This window comes from Pteropus medius, unplaced genomic scaffold, assembly GCF_902729225.1.
Source record: "Pteropus medius unplaced genomic scaffold, Ma_sr-lr_union100, whole genome shotgun sequence".
In the NCBI taxonomy this organism is placed as follows: Eukaryota; Metazoa; Chordata; class Mammalia; order Chiroptera; family Pteropodidae; genus Pteropus; species Pteropus medius.
The window spans coordinates 8041072-8062238 of NW_024355008.1; the positions used below are offsets into that span (position 1 = coordinate 8041072).

General features: G+C 32.9%; 1 protein-coding gene and 1 pseudogene across 19 annotated transcripts in view; one reads left to right on the forward strand and one right to left on the reverse strand.

The window, feature by feature from the left end:
* DZIP3 (DAZ interacting zinc finger protein 3) overlaps positions 1 to 21167 on the forward strand; it is a 97393-nt gene that overhangs the window by 46392 nt on the left and 29834 nt on the right. For 9 of the 19 annotated variants that reach the window (XR_005651510.1, XM_039856892.1, XM_039856895.1 and 6 more), the window contains 12 exons: positions 2154 to 2230; positions 3896 to 4513; positions 6608 to 6640; positions 6870 to 6995; positions 7688 to 7857; positions 8652 to 8696; positions 11006 to 11056; positions 11520 to 11545; positions 13844 to 14009; positions 15485 to 15580; positions 15711 to 15838; positions 19900 to 19968. Coding sequence is in view for 18 of the 19 variants with exons in the window: in XM_039856892.1 (XP_039712826.1) it covers positions 2154 to 2230; positions 3896 to 4513; positions 6608 to 6640; positions 6870 to 6995; positions 7688 to 7857; positions 8652 to 8696; positions 11006 to 11056; positions 11520 to 11545; positions 13844 to 14009; positions 15485 to 15580; positions 15711 to 15838; positions 19900 to 19968 (1605 nt within the window). In the remaining variant the exon portion in view is untranslated. The remainder of the gene's footprint in view (positions 1 to 2153; positions 2231 to 3895; positions 4514 to 6607; positions 6641 to 6869; positions 6996 to 7687; positions 7858 to 8651; positions 8697 to 11005; positions 11057 to 11519; positions 11546 to 13843; positions 14010 to 15484; positions 15581 to 15710; positions 15839 to 19899; positions 19969 to 21167) is intronic. The other 10 variants (XM_039856898.1, XM_039856897.1, XM_039856899.1 and 7 more) reach the window with 6 other exon arrangements.
* LOC120598204 (uncharacterized) lies at positions 294 to 414 on the reverse strand (annotated as a pseudogene).

A 21167-nucleotide genomic window follows, 5' to 3' on the forward strand; every position in this document is an offset into this window, starting at 1 on the left:
GCTTATTTATTATTTATTATCTGTTTATTCTTTCAGTCACTAAGTGTTGAAGTCTGATATCAGTATTTTATCTTTGTCTATTGTCTATTTATGAATTTTGAAACTACTAGATTCTACATAGATATTTAGGGTTATTATCTTTTTTCTTTTTTTTTTTTTAGGCAAGGCAACCCTAGGTTGACCTCATAGATCGCAAGGACCTTGTCAGTTTACAATCCCTTATGTATGTATGTATGTATGTATGTTTGTATGTATGTATGTATGTATGTATGTATGTATGTATGTATTTTTTATGCCTCCAGCACCTGGTCTTCCTAGGTAGAGTCTCCCATCCAAGTACTAACCAGGCCCGACCCTGCTTAGCTTTCGAGATCAGACAGGATTGGACTTGTTCAGGGTGGCATGGCCGTAGACTTATGTTTTTTTTCTTGATGATTTGACCCATTTATCCTTCTGTAACATCCCTTGTTACCATTGATAATACTATTTTAAGCCTCTTTTGTCTGATATTTATATGGCTATTATAGTTTTCTTTTGATTAGTATTTGTCTGGTATATCTTTTTGCATTCATTTACTTCAATTTCTGCATATAGTTTCTTATAGACAGTATAGGTCTTGCTTTTTTTATATCCAACTTGACAATGTCTATGTTTGAATTGAATGATTTATTCCATATAAATTTGCAGTAATTACTGATATGGTTGGATTTAAATCTCCCGTATTTTTGGTTGTGTTCAATTTTCATCTATTTTTTGTTTTTAATTATCTGGGGTTTTTTTTCCTTTTTTTTTTTTTAGTGTTTGCTCTCAGACTTATGCTATATATTTTTAACTTAGAAAAATCTATTTTCAAATAATATACTACATCACATATAGTGTACAAATCTTACAGTAAGTCATTCCATTTTTTCTCATCTTTTGTGCTGTTGTTGTCATGTTTTACGTCCGCATATTTTGTAAATCCCATAATATATTATTACTTAGAAGTGTAGTTTAATTTTTTTGTTTGGAACGTTATATACATTTAAAAAGTTATGTTTTCTATGCTTTTTAACTATACATTGTTGGTGTGATTTATTCTTACTATTTTCATTTCATTACTATAATTTATTATGTGGCTATACTACTTTAATTATTCTACTACTGAAAGACTTATGGGTTATTTTAAAATTTAGGTTGTAATAACAGTGCTATGAAGAACATTCCTATACATCTCTTCAGGAGTATATGTGCAGAAAATTTTATACTCTTCAGGAGTATATGTGCAGAAAATTTTCCAGAATATACAGCTGGGAGTAGAATTGCTCAGCCATTTATACATATTTTCAACTTTACTAGATTTTGCTGAACTGTTTTCCACATTGGTTTTACCAGTTTACACTCCCACCAACTGTATAAGAGAATTCCTCTTATTCACTAATTTTGCTTATACTTCATATTGTTAGAGTTTAAACTGTTTCCAGTGGTTGGCAGTGTTATTGGCGGCACCGGAAACAAAATCAGTTAAAACATCCGTCACCGAAATCTCTGTCCTCATTAAACTTATATTCTAGTATTATCTGAGTTTTTGATTTTTTTGTTTTGTTTTCTGAGGAAGAGTTCATTTCAGAGCTAAGCCACAAGTTTTTTCATCTGTTTTATGGCAACATTTACTTAGTGTTTAGTCTATTTAATAAATTTTGCTACTTTTCCCTGAATTTTTTCTAATTATTTTTATTGATGTTACGCTAGTTTCCCTCTCTCTTTTTTTAATCACTTGTCATTATATGAGTTGAAGTTTCTTGGAATAGCTGTTAGTAGGAAGATTCTGTGGTAGGGAGGGCCTGAGAGAAGGTCTAATTTTGCTGTTTTTTAACAATGTAAAGTTTTTTTTTTTTCTGCAACCATACAGTCTTCTTGCAGATAAGATAGATGAGTGATTTTTTTGAAGAGGGGGGGTATGAAATCTAGAAATTCTACTTGCCTCTTAATTCCAATGAAAATGACAATGCAGAGTTGTCATTGGTGGTTTTTGTTTGTTCATTCATTTTTCTCCTTTGCTTTTAAATTATTTCTAGGAGGAAGAGAAGAAAGTGCTCACTTACTTAACGATGCTGATACCAAAAATCTGACTGACTTTGGTATTAACTGTAACAATTTTTTTTCACTTTCAGTTATAAAAAGTTGATGTCTCTGAAGATAACTGATACTGATATAAGACCGAAGATCAGTTTAAAATTTAGTACAAAAGGTATTATTTTATTTTTATATGTCTTTTATCAAAAAATATGTTTAAATTTTTGACTTATTCTGTAAAGTATCATGCCATTAACAACCATGCGTTTATTTGTGTTTGTCATCCACTGGGCATCACTTGGCGTAGGCTGGAATTCATGGACAGAAAGATCAGCAAGTGTATGGTTCTCACATTACCTAGGCGTCCTATAGAGAGGTTTGCTAGGTCTGGTGCATAGCTCTGACTTCACAGAGAGTGGCTTCAGCAGATGTTCCCTACTAACCCTCCTCCCTTGTTGCATTCCCTGTTAATAAAGCAAAATGGAAGGAATGAACATTTGGGGCTCAAGGCAAAGTAATCTAAACTTAGGTGCCAGCTGTTTAGGACTGTGCTAGTAAATGGCAGCTGCTCAGCATTTGGAGAACTTACGGGCTCCTAGTCCCATGGAAGAATAGTTTGGAAGAATAGTTTGGTGGCGTTCCTTCTTGCTAGGGGGAATGGATGTTCCTGACCCTAGTCTGCTTTTTATTTGGCAACTCAGAGAAAACTCTCTGAGTCATTTGCTTTGTAATTTGCTTGCCCCGACGATGCATATCAAGTATATCAAGCAAGAATATTAGTTTAAATTTCTCTTGAAACACAGAATCATAAAGGGTAAAATAATAAAGCTGTATTTTATGATAAACACATTTTAAAAAAATTCAGACAACAAATATGCCATATTCTACATTCTTACTACTTTCTAATTCATCTTAGTCTACTTTCCTCCTTTGGAAGTGCTACTAAATCAGAAAAATACCAAACAGGTCAGTCACATGCCTTATTCCATTTCATTGATGAAATATCCACTTTATCATTAATCTATTTTTTAAGAGGGTAAGAACATAAGGTTCATTAGATAAGTGTGTCTCAAACTTTAATGTATTTTTAAATCATCTGGTGATTTTGTTAAAATGTAAGTGCCAATTCAGTAGCTCTCAGGTAGGGCCTGAGATTCTCCTTTTCTAACAGACTCCCTCCCATGTGGATGCTGAAGCTGCTGGTCTATGGCCTACGCTTTGTGTAGCAAAGCATTAAATCACTTTATGTTTCTTGATATCATTCTTTGTTGTATAATATGGCAGCCACTAGCAATATGTGGCTATTCAAATTTAAATTAAGTATAATTAGATAAAATTTCAAACTTAGTTTCTTTGTCAGACAGCAACATTTCCAGTGTTCAATGACTAGTGGACGGTGCAAATCTAAAACATTTTTATTATAGCAAATTCTGATTAAGTAAGTGCTGATTAAGATAGACTATAATTGCCTAAGTAAAGTATAATTAAACACTGGCAGTTACAATTCTTAAAAATCTTTAGAATTGAAGTCCTAATATTTTTATGCCATTTGGTTGCCAAAGCTCATTTACTTGAACAAAACCCTGGATGGTTGAAAGGCTTCTTTGGTGATTAGTATTTGTGATTACTTTTGCTTGTGAACATGTTTTTGTTTGGATTTTTTGGCTACTAGACAGATAGCAGCATACTTATTGAGCACTAGCTGTAGCAAAGCACTTTACTGTACTTCATTCTTTTGGAATAGTCCCTCTCCTACAGGAGCTTAGAATGTAATAAGGGAAACCACATAGAAAAAGAGCATTAATGTGGAATGTCTTGACTTCTCAAAATTCATTTTCAGATGAAATGCCTGTCTTCAAACTTGATTATAATTATTTCTATCATCTGCTTCATATAATTATTATTTCTGGTACTGACATTGTCCGGCAAATATTTGATGAGGCTCTGCCACCCCCTCTTTTGAAAAAAGAGCTTCTTATTCACAAGAACGTGTTGGAACCCTACTACAACCATCTTTGGACAAATCACCCTTTGGGTGGAGCATGGCATCTGCTTTATCCCCCAAACAAGGAGCTACCACAGTCCAAACAGTTTGACTTATACCTCCTATTAGCTCTCATAAAACATTTGAATGTATTCCCTGCACCCAAAAAAGGCTGGAACATGGAACCACCATCTTCTGATCTCTCTAAGTCTGCCGACATCCTGAGGCTGTGCAAATACAGGGATATACTCCTTAGTGAGATTTTGATGAATGGTCTCACTGAGTCACAGTTCAATTCAATTTGGAAAAAAGTTTCAGATACTCTTCTGCGCCTTGGGATGAAGCAAGAGGACATTGACAAAGTGAAGGAGAATCCCATTGAGAATATCGCTCTTGATTACCATCAGCTGTCCATCTACCTAGGCATACCAGTACCAGAAATCATCCAGAGGATGTTATCCTGCTATCAACAAGGTACAAAACAATTATTTACTTTAGCCAGTAAACTTTCATCGAGTGTCTGCTATGTGTCAGACACAGTGTTAAGGGCAGGAGGTGTAGTGAGCTCACATTCTTGGGACAATAGACTCATCAAGAAACTAATAGAAATGATAGTGCTAGAGATGTTCCAGAATACCATGGAAAATCCTAGCCTAAGAGAATCCAAGAAAACTTCCTGGAAAATATAACATTTAAAGAATTCCTAAATCATATGTAAAAGTTAGCCAAGTGAAGAAGATGGAGAAGAATGTTTCAGAAGGAAACAAGAAAAAGGTATAGAAACAAAAATATAATGCAGGGAACTAAAAAGTTTGACCTTAAAGTAGATTAAGTAGTGGATCGTAAAGGTATTAAAGTAGGGGAGCATTCATAGAGAATACATTCAAGAGGATTTCTTTTACCATGTTGAGGAGTTTGTATTTTCAAAAAGGAATCGTTGAACGTTTTTTAGAGGAATTTTCTCACTTCTACAAAATTAATGATGCCTAAAACCATGCAATACTGGTACTGTGTGTTTCAAGGATACCATTTTAGACTCCATGAGTATATGTTTCTCTACCTTTCTAGCAGAATCTTGATGTTTAAAAATTTGGCAGCTATCTAGTGGCCATGGGTAATTTTAAAAATTAGGTAACATTTATGCAAGTATCTAAAGGCAGCAGTGGCCATTCCTAGGCACTGTATTGATATGGAAAAGACCTCAGACCACCTTTCCCACATTCCAGGATAGTCTCTGAGCTGTCATCGTGGAAAGCGGAGTTCAAGGCACATCAGCATCACTGAAACCCTTGCGCTATTCTGCTTGACTTTTCCTGATCTTGTTATTAGCCATACTACGTGGTGAGCAACTAATGACCACACTGAAGCTATTTAAACATACAACTTGCCAAGTTTCTAGTAATTGTTGAACTAGTTCTTCAGAGATGATTGCTAGGCCCCTATCCCATTTCTTTTACTAAGGCTCTGGGATACCATTATATTTTCCTGCTTAACCCTTAAGAGCTTTCTTTGAGTATAAAAGAAGAGACTGCCGAGTTTGATGGTATAAGAAAGTGAGACAATAACCGTTGACTTATAAATTACACAGTTTTTAAAAAAAAATACATTTAGTCTATTAAGATTTTAAATGACAAAAACATGAGAATATAAAGGTAATATTGAGGAAAGTGCTTTGAGCACTAAATAAATTCAAAGTTATTTCAAGCAATTCTCAGGTAGTTTGAAGAGCTTATTGAAGTCTCCTCAATAGAGGCTTTCCTAACATCTTATATCTACTTCCGAGTAGTTATTAAAGCTGCAGTTTTCATTTGTGTATCCGATTATTTGATTAATAATCCATTGTCCCTAGTAAATATTTATGGAAGTTGTCTTTTTTCTTCATTTAATCTCTAGAGCCTGATATAATATTAATGGGAAAGAAGGGAGTGCTATCAGGATCATTCATACTGCTAAAGAGGGGATGGGGGTTGGGGGGCTGGGAGAATGGGGTGAGGGGTTAAAGAGGTACAAATTAGTAGTTGATAGATGGTCACAGGGATGGGGAACATGGCATAGGGAATGCAGTTAGCATTAATGTAATGGCTAGGTGGAGAGCCAGAGGAGAGAAAGAGCAATTCGAGGGATCGTTTTATAAACTACATAAATGTCTAACCAATGTCCTGTATACTTGAAACTAATAATAAAATAAATATTTTTTTAAAAAGTCTCAAACTTCAAATGGAAGTTTACTTCATAATTGGCTATTAAATACTTTCTGACCTTAGACTTTATAAATCATGAGACTTTGTTGCTTGGTTTAAAGTGCTTATATTCTAGGCATTATCTGTTAAGAACAATCAAAATATGTTTACTTTTTTTTGTTTAATCATGGGTTTATAAACTTTATGTTATAATCCAAAGATCATGCCTATTTATACTAGATTCATGAGTGAAGCTAATTATTTTTATAGTTAGTTATAAAATTACTTGGTGCAGTGTAAAAATCTTTTGGCTTTTCTTAGTCCCAGGCAGATATTTGTTGGTTGTATCTTCAGTTGCATATCTAAATGTTTTCTTTATGTATCATAGGAATTGCTCTACAGTCAATAACTGGCAGTCAACGTAAGTATGTTAAAAACAAAATACCTAAGTGACCTTTCAATTTGAGATAGCAAAGGGGTCCCTATAAGAGTCTTACTGTATCATAAACTGCAATTGTTATGAGCTTGGAAAATCATGTTGTCAAATTATTATTAGCAGAATCTAGTATGAGCCTTTTTACTCTGCGTTGGTCTTAGTGCATGTGCCCCAGGGTTTATCTAAGCATAGTATTTTACTTTTTGATACATAGGACACTTCAACAGGCAAAAATGCCTACCTGCTTGCTCTACCTGCTCATATATGCTGCTCTGTAGCTTATGTAGCTTTTATTTGGTTATCTATCAACTGTTAAAGCTGTATACTTTTTTGCTGCATGGTGAGTTGCTAATTTAAATTTCTATTTTTGTGCTTTTTTTTTAAATGTAATTCATATTGTACAATTAAAATTTACTTAGGAAAACAACACCATGGGTTTTGTTTGGAGTAAAATTATACTTAATAATACTGTGGGTTTTGTTTGTACTCTTTGTGACCAGTCAGGTGAAATTCACAAATTTTGAGATTGAATCTCTAGGGCATTATCAAGGAGTATAGTGTCAAAGAGGAAGTCACGTAATAAAGGGCTGATACACTTTCAAAATCTTTGGTTATGAAAAAGAAGGAGAAAAGAACAAAAATAGACCTTCTAGCTTTCTTTTTAGATATGTTTTAGATTTATGTCCTAAAGTAATTCTACTTACAGTATTAATAGGGGTCAGTTTTAGGATGCTCAAAAACTTAGTATTTAGAGTCAACTTAATTTCTAGAATATCTAAATATGTAGAGTTTACTTAAGATAACAATAAAGTATCTTAGCATTTGGGTTCATACTGATTGGTTCCAGGTTAGTATATATATCTACTATTTGGTCATTGGTAAATGATCATTTCATCTAGTAATTGAACAGAGTAAGATGTCTTCTAATTCTGTTTCTGGAATGGTGTTTGGGGAGGTAAATATATTCATAGTAGTGATAAGAGGCTAAAATTGTGTACATCAGATTTTGAGTGTTTCGTCTTTAACATATAGGTATTGAAATAGAAGAATTACAGAATGAGGAAGAAGACCTAAGTCCACCTCTCATGGAGTACAATATAAATGTGAAGTCAAACCCTGAAATACAGTTAGCAGAAATGAATAAAGATGGGGCATCAATACCCAGTGAATCTTCAACAGAATCTATTAAAGATCTCCAGGAAGTATAAGCTCTTGTTAATATTTAAATTAGAAGAACTTAATTAGAGCCTTTAGTTTGTTGCATGTACTATATTTAAAGGATCTCAGACAATTTTAGTTTTATATTTATCATAGTATTCATACAAAGTTTGAATTGGAATGGTTCTTTCCCCAGTACTTCCATAATCTTTCTTGCATTAACTGTTTATTCTGCCAACATTTATTGAACATATATTATGTACCAGGCACTATGCTAGACTTTTGAACATGTTTGTTTCTTCTGATTGTTGAGAGTGTATGTGGGAGCTTAGTAGAATGTAGAAGAAAGCATAGTGGACAATAGGAGAGAGAAAGGAGAAAAAAACAGGGATATTTGCACAGAGGTAGAATTAAAATCATGACGGAATCTCTGTATTACTTTACAGATAAGTGATAACAGTTATTATATAGTCACTGAATTCTTCTTAGGCTTAATTTTTCATCTTCTGAACTTGAAAATGTTGATTTTTTAAAAGTGTTTTCTTCCTTTGTTACTTAGGCATGACTATGTGCAAATGAGGATTTGTGAGCTTTTTTCAGTGGCTAGCTCATTGATGTTATATATTGTTTCTTTATATATCAGTGATTTTTTAAGAGCAGAAGACAGATTAAAATAAAAATGAAAAGGAAAAATTTTAATAGAGTTTAGAAAGAAAATATGATCTATAATATTAGAAGATAAAAGGTTTCAGTAGTTAGAGGAAATGTATTTTGCAAAATAACCCATTGTGCTGTTTGAATTGCATATTAAATAGATGATTTATTTCTTACCTCTCAGGTTAAGAGTAAACCAAAGAAAAAGAAAAAGACTAAGAATAAAAAGGTAAGAGACTGTATTAGCATTATAATAGAAGAATGTCTGATTAGGAGCACTTAGGTATAATATATGGATTCAATGTTAGAACTTAAAATTAGTCCAAGTAGACATATAGCACAGATGACTTGAAAAATGTCAGTGGTTTATTGAATGTGTGATTATAGAGAAGTCTATGTATGTTAGATCCTGAATGACTAAAACTTACAATGTGCCTATTTACTTCTTTAAATCATAATTTACGCATTTAAATATATTGAGAAAGAAATAGAATTAGTCAATTGGAAATTCCATTAATTCCTACATATCACTGTCATTTAAAAAATGCCTACTTAGTGTTTAAAAACAGCTGCTCATCATGTTTCTGCTGATATGTCCAGAAACATTTTTTTTTAAACTTTAAAACATCTTGATTTTCTTTGTGTCTAAGAGTACCAGCAAGGCAGAAATATGCAAAATGGTACAAATGCAAAACTTCTTTTATGACTCTTCCTTTTTTTTTTTTGCCAGTTGAAAAATGAACAAGTTACTGTCTGTAGCACATTTTTAGCAAGAAATTTATTAATTGCCTAGAAAATCACAAGAGAAAGTCAGGAGTCGTTTTGTTTTTTGGCTTAATATTTTTTAATTCAGACTTTATTGTCAAGTTTAAATTAAACAGGGAATAAATACAACTGGGAAAAAATATAAACACCATTCAAAAATTTATACCCTGATAATATTAAAATTTTCTTATTAAATGTTAGCAACTGTCAGATTTTTTTAACAGCCTAAATTTTTTCCAATTTATTTTATTAAACAAGTTGAGATACTTTGAAGATAATTTTATTAAGATAAAACATTAGACAAGATTTCTTATATCTTACATCTTTTATCTAAATTTTAAAGTATGGTACCTAAAACTGCTGAAATTTTTACATACAACCATTTAATATAGAATAGTCCTATTCATATACTTAGTTACTGTTATTTTAAGTGCAAAGAATTGTCTCCTTGTAGTGTCATAAAAAGCTAAGTCAATCCAATGCTCTAAATAGGAGTTCTCCTCACAAAAAATTCTAGCATATAGAAATTTGCTTACATTAAAGAGTGATGACAAAGCCCGTGTGCATGAAATTTGTGTCCTCTATTAATTATTTGTTTTGCACCATCTCAACCTAAAGATAGTTGAAGTCCTAAAATTACTCATATATTACCCTTCCATTAAAAATATTAATTACTCTTACTCCTACTCCCACTTCCCAGCCAAGGGAATTGAGGGTTAGAAATAAGAAAGAGAGGTAAAACAGATGGCAGAAGAACAGCAAAAAGCACTGTGATAAAGCTTAGAGATAAAAAGAAATCTGGCAGGAAGTAAATTGAGCCCTTCAAATAGGATGTCCGCTCTAAAGGAGGGAAGTTGCTGAGGTACATGTAAGAAGACATACTAACACATGCATTGACATGAAGTTGTCATGGGAGCAGCTAAAAAGGAGTTTCAGAAATACTTAACTATATTAGATATGTTCATTATGAACAACCAAAAATCTTTTAAACTTGGTTATTCAAGTACACTGGAACCAAGGCAGGAGTTCATAATTCTAAATTGTAGAATCAAACTGGCACTGGACATTAATCAGATACCAAAACACAAAAATCCTTGTCGTATACAGACAATAAGGCAAAATAAATTTGTACGTACATTATGGAATCTGTGGGAAAGGAGACCCTGAAGTTTCTTGTAAACAAGAGGTGGTAATAGGAATTAATACTGTAACGTATACAAGAGTAATTAATACTCTTAATGGAAAAGTAATATATGAGTAATTAATATTCTTAATATGTGTTAAGTGTCATCAATATTACCTTTAGTATGTTCCCTTTATAACTTTATTTTAATGAACATAAAATTTAAAGCTTTTTAACATTTCCTTTGAATCATGACTTCCATAACATTTCTTTTTAATAAGATTTTTAATATATAAATTTGCTCTCTTCTTACACATAGATTTCCAAGAACTCTCATACTTAGTATAGCATTCCAAAAATGAAAATTCTATGTAACCTGTCCCAAGATACACCAGTAGGTACAAACTCAGCCCCGATACTCACTGCCAATATCTGAATCAATGATTTTTAAGTTGTGTTTCATTATTCAGTAGTAGATTACAAAATCAGTTTAGTGGGTCACAACCACCATTTATAAAGAAGGCAATAGAATTAGTAGGAATAAAAAAATTTCCAGAGTTCATCACCCACTGTCTTATAGTCAGTTTGGACTGCTATAACAAACTGTGATAGACTGGGTGGCTTAAACAACAAACATTTATTTTTCACAGTTCTGGAGGCTGGAAATTCCAAGATCAAGGTGCCAGCAGATTCGGTGTCTGGTGAGGGCCCTCTTCTTAGTTTGCAGACGGCTACCTTCTTGCTTTATCATCACACGGCAGAGAGAGAAAGAGAGAGCTGGCTCTCTGCTCTCTTCATATAAGGGTGCTAATTCCATTATGAGGACTCCACATCATCTAAACCTAATTACCTCCTAGTGGTCCTGTCCCCAGTTACCATGACTTTGGGGGTTAGGGTTCAATGTATGAATTTGGAGGGAGGGCCATGAATATGTAGTCCATAACACACATAATATGGGTGAGGTTGATTTTATGGAACTTATATTTTAGCTTTATACTTATGTATAAAGATACATATATAAGTACATTTACATCATGTTGTAAAATGTATTTCTTATGGTTGTGGTCAGAAAAGTGTGAGAAACACTGACCTAAATGTAGTCAGATCACTGTGCTGTATTGACATAGTTGATATAGATTACTAATTCTTGATGCTGTTTTTCAGAATAAGGAATCAAAAGAAGAGCAAGCGTAAGTATTTATTTAATTTTTAAATTTTTCTTAGTGCTTTCAAAGTGTGCTTTGCCAGTATGATACAGACTTGCCTTGGGGAGTGTTCTTATTTAGAGAAGAAAGGACACTTCTTTATTTTAATAAGTTGTCACCTTTTCACAGAAGGTGAGAAAAAGTTAAATTATTATTTACATTGGTAGAATAGAATCTCTCGCCATTTTTCTATGAGGCTACTCAAGAATCATCCAATGTGACTACTTTGTTTGAGGACTAATTTGCATCCAGCATAAAATCTTTTAAATATAGTCTAGATTGCAGTTAGCTAAATCTAGATAGACTAAATAAGACTTAATCTTAAAGGACAGATTATTGTTTGTCCCAGTGACCTGTTTTACAAAAGAGTTTGTTTTGGTTTGTTTTGATTTGTTTTATTTTGTTTAATTAACCTGAGAGGTTTGTTTGTTTGTTTTTTAATTCCAGTTTTTAACAATGAATCTTGAATCTTCAGTGGAAACTTTTAAAGTCTAAAAGATCATTGTGAGTTATATAGCCATTAGATTGATGAGAGTGTAATAGAAGAAGAAAGTAGGGGAGGCAGTCCAATGAAGAGATCATTATACCCACCATAAAGTTTGTTAATTGAAATTAGTACTTTTATAGAACTCACTTTGAGGACATAAATTAATGTATCTTTAAAATGGTAACAAGAACATAATTTGTTAACTTTAAAGCCATCACTTATAGTTGAAGCTTTCTTATTGGTAGTAGATATGATCCATTGTAAGTAAATAGTTCATCATAAAAGCTGGGGTTTTACTTTCTCTGTCAACAGGTTAACCACTAGAGCAATCATTTGTTTGTTTGATTGTTTTGTTTTATTTTCAGACTGTGTCTAAATGCCACAAAAATAACTAACTAAAAAATGAAATAATGTCATCAATCATTTTGCTCATTTTGGCCTAAAATGTAAATGCAAACCTGTATGACCATCAAATCACTCAGGGAGCTTTATCTGTAATGAGAATTTTCAAATATAAACAAAAGCAAAGAAAATAATGTATCACATAAGTATACATACCTGTCATTCTGATTCAATAATTACCACTATTTTTCTACATTTGCTTAATTCTTTAACATTTTTTTCTTTATTAAAGTGTTATCAATCCAGATATTATGTCATTTTACCTCTGCGTGTTTCAGTTTGCATCTCTTAGTAATTTGAACATTTTTCGATATTATCACAATGCTATTATCATACTTTAAAAATTTAGGAATAATCTTCTGGAGCTTTTCAAAAATACAGATTTATCTATATTTTTATAGTTATTGAGATGCCTGGAAAATGTAACTTTTTAAAAGATCTTCAGTTAATTTTTAAAATTAATTTTGTTTGGGAACCAGTGGTATACATAGCATTTGATTTTATTGAATTTTCCAAGATGTTTGTCATTCTAGGATACCTCAATGATACCTAATGACTGTTTTATAATATTTAACAAGTTATTCTACAAGCATTAGATATCAATTTTTCTAGGCCTTCGTGGCCTAAAAGAAATAATCATGCATCCTAAAATTACCTTTTCTCTTTCTATTCACTAATAAAATCAAGTCATTTACATTATAAGTAAAAGTGTTATTTATTGTTATCACTCAATGAGATTTAGATGGAAATTCATAGTTACAAAATAATAGACCAATTGAAAGGATAGTAACATGCATTTATATTGTATATAGTCATAAAAATGAGTTAATTGCCATTGTGTGTGTAGTATTTTCATTCTTCTTGTAGTTGTTCCTAGTTATTGAATTACATATTATCACTACAGTTTTTTAAAGGTTCTGTTAACAAAAGAAACCTTCATTTCTAAATCGACTTTGTTGCTGTTTGCAGCCCTCTATTTAAATGTACACTGAACCTAAGTGCTGAAGTTGATTAAACCAACCTACTGTCAAGAATGTTGTGATAAAGTAATATAGCTGCTAGCAGATGTGGAAATGTTTGTCAATATTTCCCAAAGTAATTGATGTTAATAGTTAAAATCTGAAAAATGAACTTCACGGTCTCATAATTCTTGAAAATCCTGGGATGAACAGAAAGATACTTCGATTGAGTGCTATCTCAAATATGCTAAATTTCATTCTGAATCTTAAAGAAAAATATATAGTATGAGCACTGTCTAAACTTGCCTTGACCATGAACCCTTCTGATGCTGAATATCTCATGAGACCAGTGCAATATTAATTTGGGAAACAATGGCTTATATGAAAAGCTCTATACAGCTATAAAAGATCACATTGATTATGTCACCACTATAGCCCAAATATGGTAGAAAAGGAAGAACAATTGAAGGAAGAGCCAGCAAATCTACACTCAGTCAGTAGATTTATGAAAGATGATGCAAGTGATGTTCAAGAAGATTCTTCAACTGAAGACAAGTTCTATAGTCTGGATGAACTGCATATTCTGGACATGATAGAGCAGGTAAGCCTGATTGGAGAGGTACAGCCCAGGCCTTCCTTCTTTCAGAAATAATTGTTAACCTTTGTTTTCCCCATGACTCTTTGAACAGCATGTTAGCTAGTGGTTTATGCTGCGCCTTTAAGGAGAAAGAAAAAACAGGAAGGGTAGTACAGAAGGATAAATGAGGGAAAAAGAGCTTTAGGAGCTTGGAACTTTTCACTTTAGCCCTCAACAGTTTCCCGGCTTTAGTTATTGGGCAGAGTTGATTACAAATGTATTCCTTGTAGAGGACTTTAAATACCTTGGGGTAGGAGGGCATGCTGAACTGGCATAATCTCATTGAATTAAATTTCATGAGAAAAAGTTTTGTAAAACAAAGCTATTTTCATTGTGTGTGTGTGTTTTTTTTAATTAAATTTGGTTGTTACCATGAAACTTCTACAAAAAAATATCAGTGTACAAGTTTTTCTCTTTGGTTCCTTTCCTGGTAGTCACTGCTGGGAAGGATATACCTATTTGTAAGGTACATAGGAACGTGATTTAAGTACTCTACGGAGCATTTAATCAGACAAAGCATATGAAAGATTTCTTTTTGAAAAACCACTTGACTTACCTACTCATGAGAATTCTTATACTAAGATAATTTTGTGATAACCTGTTCTATGGTTTAAATATAATGACATATAGTATGTAGGATTATTTATAGTCTCGGGGTACAGCTAGCACAAATAATTTCCTGGCTAAAAGTACGACATTCATATAATTGTCATAACTCCTTTTTCTCCTTTTCATTTATAATATTAGAATGTGTATATTTTAACTGAAATGACATTTTCTAAGCTTTGGATATTACAGTAAAATTAAAAGCAGGGCCTTTGGTTATTCAGTAGTCATGAGAACTATGAGAACTTGAAAATAGAATAAAAATGTCATACACTTTTCGAAAAATGCTTATTCATTAATTCAAAAAAAAATTAGCAAGCACCAGCTTTGTGTCAAGAGCTATGCTATGGCACAGTCCCTGTAATCAGAGTGTTTATATTACAGTGCAGAAGTTGAATATTAAACCAAGGTGATGCCATGTAATAATATTAAGTTCTTGGGCAATTAAGACTGCCTGAGTTAGAATTCAGGCTCCTCTACTCAGTGTTTGTATGACCTCGGGCAAGTACTCAGTTTTATTATCTCTAAAATGGGAATAATGAGTGCTTACCTCATATGATTTTTCTAATAGTAAAAGCTTTAAAGTTTTAAAATGGTAAGCATGCAGGTAATATTATCCTTTAGTAGCCTTAGTAGACAAATAACTGATATTTTTAGTGAATGCTGTAATTAGGGAGAGGTCGGGTTTATCTAAACTAATAAGTGATATTTGCATCAAGACCTACAAAGCGTAAATAGAAGATAGACAGCAACTTTAAATCCTCTTTCAATAACTAAAATAGTAGTGTTTTTAAAGAGGAAAATAAAGCATGCATATTTTATTTTCTTACTAGGGCTCAACCAACAAGGTAACTACAGAATATGGAGAAACTGAGAAGGAAAAGCTTGCTCGACAGCAGCAGCTTTATAAATTGCACTATCAGTGTGAAGTGAGTACTTTTGCCATTAGATCAAATGTTAAACTTAATGGCATTTTTTTCCTTAAAGAAACCAATTTTTTTCTTTCAACTTCTGGTGACTTGAACAGAATTAACTGAAATAATATTTTTCATTGAGCAGGATTTCAAAAGACAGTTGAAAACAGTGACTTTTCGATGGCAAGAAAACCAAATGCAGATTAAAAAGAGAGACAAAATCATCACATCTCTTAACCAACAAGTGGCTTTTGGAATCAATAAAGTTTCCAAGTAAGTACAAATCTGTTGATAACAGGAAATTCTGGGTTTACTCAATTATGCTCTTTAAAAGATAATCCCTGTGTAGCCACTAGGTGGCATTGTGACTGCACATTAGGAACTGCCAACCCAGGACTGTACTTGCTTGAAAACCAACTCCATATTTGCCTTGCCAGCTGAATTGAGAAATAAGCAACTGCTCACTCTATATAAAGCTTTTTATGTATTAGTTGGACAAGTGTGACAATAATAGAATTACAAGAGAAAGATAATTAACTTTCAGATCACGACTCTAATTTGTAAAAATGTGACCCATAATTAGCTGTTTCTTTATAGTGTTATGATGAATATATTCCTCAAAGACACCAAGGAATCACTTGCATGCTTTTTTATATTGATCTCTCAGTGTGTTTATGTTCTAAGCCCAAGAGATTGAAAATAAATCAAATTCCTGGAGACTCTTCTCACCCCTGCCAATTTCATTTCTCTTACAACCTTAAGTATTAAGTGCCTAAGACTAAAACTGCTGACTTAATAGGGAAGAATGAGTGTCCTGCTTTATTTTTTTTTCCTACTAATCACTGCTTCCAACAAATACCAGTTGAAATAGTAATATATAATTTGTAACATTATTTTAATGAACAGTTATACCACAAGATGCCAGTCATCCATGAAGTCTAATTTGAAATCCTTTGCAGTTCGTACACTGCTAATAGGGAGAATAGACAAGTTCTAGGAAATATCTTTGAGTAAGGAGTCAAAAAAACTAGTTAAAATCAGAGAAATATTTGGCAAAGATTCGGGTCTTAAATTTTCTCCCACATATCATATCATCCAACTTGAAGGGATTTTTAGGAAGAACTGAATGCCATAGCTCTGGAAACATATCAGTTGCAAACACTTTCAGGCTTGTCCCTGCTAGACTTAGAGAGATCCTTTAAGTTCAGAAGGAAGTGAGGACCTAAGATAGTTTGGGCAAACTAAGCTGCAATCACTTAAAAAGGTTTCAAAACTTTATTACTTAGCCTGGAAGGTAATAAACAACTCAGAAACATGTTAATAACATCAGAGATCTGAAAAGTAATGCCATCCATGCAGATGAGCTTCCTCTCTCCTTCACTACCTGAGGATACCCCACCTCAACTCCGGTAGCTGACCCAGGCACCCTTGTATGCTGCGACTACGAACCAACCACTTTAGGGGATGCATACTTCATCCCACAATGAACACTCAGTGTTGAATGAACATTCACCAAACATTTGGTAAGTACTCACTGTGAGAAAAGAATTATGTAAGGCACATATAGAAGACACCAAGATGTGTTAGATATTGACTGTGAGTTAATGGAGCACATACAGAGGGACTTCCAGTTACACCAAGATATACTAGCTCCATTACTTAAAGTCCTTCTTATTACAACAAAAGCACCCCGGACCTAACACAACAAATAAACATAGGAAGACTCTGAAAAGTGAAAAGTACATCAAAATTTGTGGGACACAACTAAAGCAGTTCTGAGAAGAACTAAAGCAGTTCTGAGAATAACTAAGTCTCAGATGAATAACATATGCCCCCATCTCAAGAACACAGAAAAAGAAAAGCAAAATAACCCGAAAAAAGCGAAAGGAAATAATGAAGATTAGAAATAATGAAATTGGAAACAGAAAAACGATAGAGAAAAATTCATAAAACAAAGTTATTTCTTTGAAAAGATCAATAAAATTGACAAACTTCTAGCAAAACTGACAGAAAGACGATACGAACATCACTATCAGGAATGAATTAGACATTGGAGAATTAGAGACATTAGAGAATTATGCTGAGTGAGTAAAAGCAATCCCTAAAGCTTATATACTGTATGATTTCATTTACCGTTCTTGAAATGACAAAATTTCAAAAATGACAAAATGATAAATATGGAAAACAGGTTAGTGGTCCTAAGATTATGAGAAAGAGATGAGAGTGGGAGGCAAGTGGGCATGGCTATAAAAGGGCAAAATGAGGGCTCCTCTGGTGATAAAACTGTACAGTATCTTGAACTGTATCACTGTCAACATCCTGGTTATTATACTACTGTTTTGCAGGATGCTGCCATTTGGGGGAAGATGGGTAAAGAGTACATGGAATCTGTCTAGTCTATATCATTTTTTACACCTGCATGTGAATCTATGATTAGCTCAAAAAGTTTTTTTTATTTTTTAAAGCACATAACTGTCAAATGCATTTTGTGGAGTAAAAAGAGTACTATTGATTGTTGTGATTAGGAAGAACTCAATGAAGACATAGGATTGAACATTAGCTAGGTGGGATGAGATGGGAGAAAAGACAGAAGGCATCTAGGCAGAGAAAAAAGCATGAGCACTGTGTGTATTCTTGTGTATGCTTTTGAGTATTTCTTTGTTTCGCTCACTTGATCATGTCCCAGGAGTATATGATAAAAATATACATATTCTTTAATTGTAAAATGTTCATCTCTTTCATCTTAGAATATGGTGTTTAATAGGAAGCAAAAACAAAACCACACCTTTTTTCCTTTGGCCTAATTCAGTGCTAATTCTACAGTAAATATTTAGTAAACATTAGTTGATGATTGCAGTTTTAACAAAGAAGGTTTATATAAAGGTGACGTATTTTGTACAAATTACAAAAAACACGTAATAAATTTTAAGAAACTGCTGTCAATAAAAGCTTTATAATAAACTTAATAGCCAGCCAGAGTAAGCTTGAGAACTTAAATCTTTTAGAAAAGAAAATCTAATCCTACCCTATCATGTTATTCACAAGACAAATAAGACTGATAAATTAGGACTGCCTGAACATATATAGCTGTTTTGTATCTAAGCTGGATGATAGGAACTATGCTTGCCTTATCTTCTTTTATTTGAGAATATAGGTCTTCTGAATTCCCCACCAGCTCTGTCAACTCTTATCACCCACTGTAAACTTTAGCTGGGTAAAATATTGAAGTAATAGAAGTATACAAAGGAAGATGTCAGTCTTAGAAATCTTACCACTTTTTAGTTCTCTCTACATACTCCTGTATACTACAATAACAAAGCTTCTATTTCTTATTATTTACTTAAGAACGTGATCTCTTTTCATATAGAAAGAGACCTGGTTTCTTTCATTGCATTTTCAGTCCAACAAAACAAGATTTTAAGTCTACAGCTTCTATGAAGCTTGGAGTAAAGGTGAATGGGCGGTCTCTAGTCGTTAAAACAATGACTTTAAGTATTGGCTTTTCCCATTCCAATAACTTATATTAACTAAAACTCCTGTGTATTTCAAGTGTCTGAACATGTTAGAAACTTAAAGAGAAATGTTTTCTTTTGCTTACCAAAGCAGATTAACAGGGTAACATACAAGTTTGGTTGTGAAGAGAAATACAGCAGCACAAGGGAGGAACATCAAAAATGGTATATGAATATATGTTAACCAAAAAGTATTACTTTGCAATTTTCTGAATAGCTTCTTACATATTAGTTTTTAAGCTAATCGCAGGTTATATTTTCTGATTTATACAACATTTTTACCCAGTCTTCTCATGATTAGGTCATGTAGTGACTCCCCAGTTTTAATTTATAGTTTTCATTATATTTCTTATTTGCACACAGTCTCCTTCTATATTTAAGGTCTCGTTTCTTTCAGGCCCTAAGTTTTTAATAGTTTGCATGACTTGGTATAATACCTCTTTAAGAAACTTAAAGTTCTCAATCCTACCAAAGGCCTAGAACATCAGAAGGTACCATCTGTTTTCTAGTGGGTAAACTAAAGTACAAAGAGCTGAAGACATTTTCCTGAGTCATTGAACTAGGAATACAAGATAAGTCTTCTCTTTGGCTTTATAATTTATAGTTTAGTTAATACGAAGGGGTTAGAACTTAGTTTTTTCTTTTGGAAGTCAATAAATTAGACATCAGAAATAAGATAATTTTCAGAATGGCTAGGTATTAGAGTACAGTTATTTTCAGTCTCAAAATTTGTAGCCCAAAATAGACATAACTTAATCCCCCCTCATCTATATCTGTTCTGACTATGTTAATGACCTTATTATGACTTTCTTCTTTGCTTAGATTACAGCGTCAGAGCCATGCTAAAGATAATGAAATCAAGAATCTTAAAGAGCAACTTTCCATGAAAAGGTACAAACAGCTATTGCTTTGGTTGAGGGCACCCTCTCCAAAACTACTATACTCAGCATATTCTGACAGAGTAGCAGTATAATTTTTTATACAGATTGGGGCACTTTGAACCTGAAATTGAGCAGTATTAATAATTACACTAGGATAATGGGTATAAACTACAAGTGTCATAGGCAAATGGGAGGTATGTTCACCTTAGCTCTGGCCCTAGAAAACTGCTGAGAGCAGTTTTCAATGAGCCAAATTATAATTCCGCAATACACTGCTGTCAGGAACTAGAGCTTAAAGAGTTCTTATCTCTTTACCCTAATCAGTACTAGTATGTGTGACTGCTTTATGAAACTAGCTGTTTTCTTCTCATTCATAGCTTTACCCGTAGGTAATTTTTTTCTAACAGTTTTTTTGAGATCTAATTCATATAGCATAAAATTTACCCTGTTAGAGTACAATTCATTGATTTTCAGTATATTCCCAGAGGTGTGCAACCATTACCAATATCTAATTCCAGCACACTTTTATCACCCAAAAAAGAAACCCTGATTCATTAAAAGTCACCCTTCCCCAAGCTCTGGCAACCACTAATCTATTTTTTGTCTCTGTAGATTTGCCTATACTAGGCATTTCATATAAATAGAATCATATAATGTGAGAGGCTTTTTGTGATTAATTTCTTTCACTTAACATAATGTTTTCAAAGTTCATCTATTTTGTAGTATATGTCTGTATTCATTCGATTTTGTAGATAAATAATACTTCATTGTATTGGATATACATTGTATGGATATAACACATTTTGTTTTTTCATCAATTATGGACACTTAGTTTGTTTTCATTTTTGGCTCTTGTGAATAATGCTATTAGAATATTCGTATACATATTTTTGTGCAGACATATATTTTTAATTCTTTTGGTTATATACCTAAGAATGAGACATGCAATAAACCCTGTGTTTAACTTTTTGAGGAATTGCCAAACCGTTTCCCAAGTCACTGCACCATTTCACAGTCCCACCAACAATGGATGAGAGTTCTGATTTCTCCACATCCTTACCAGCACTACTTAGGTTGTCTGTATTTATTTTACCCATTGTAGTGGATGTGAAGTTGCATATCATTATGGTTTTCATTTGCATTTTACTAATGATTAATATGTAGAGCTTGTATATCTACTTGGAGAAATGTCTGTTCACATCCTTTGGC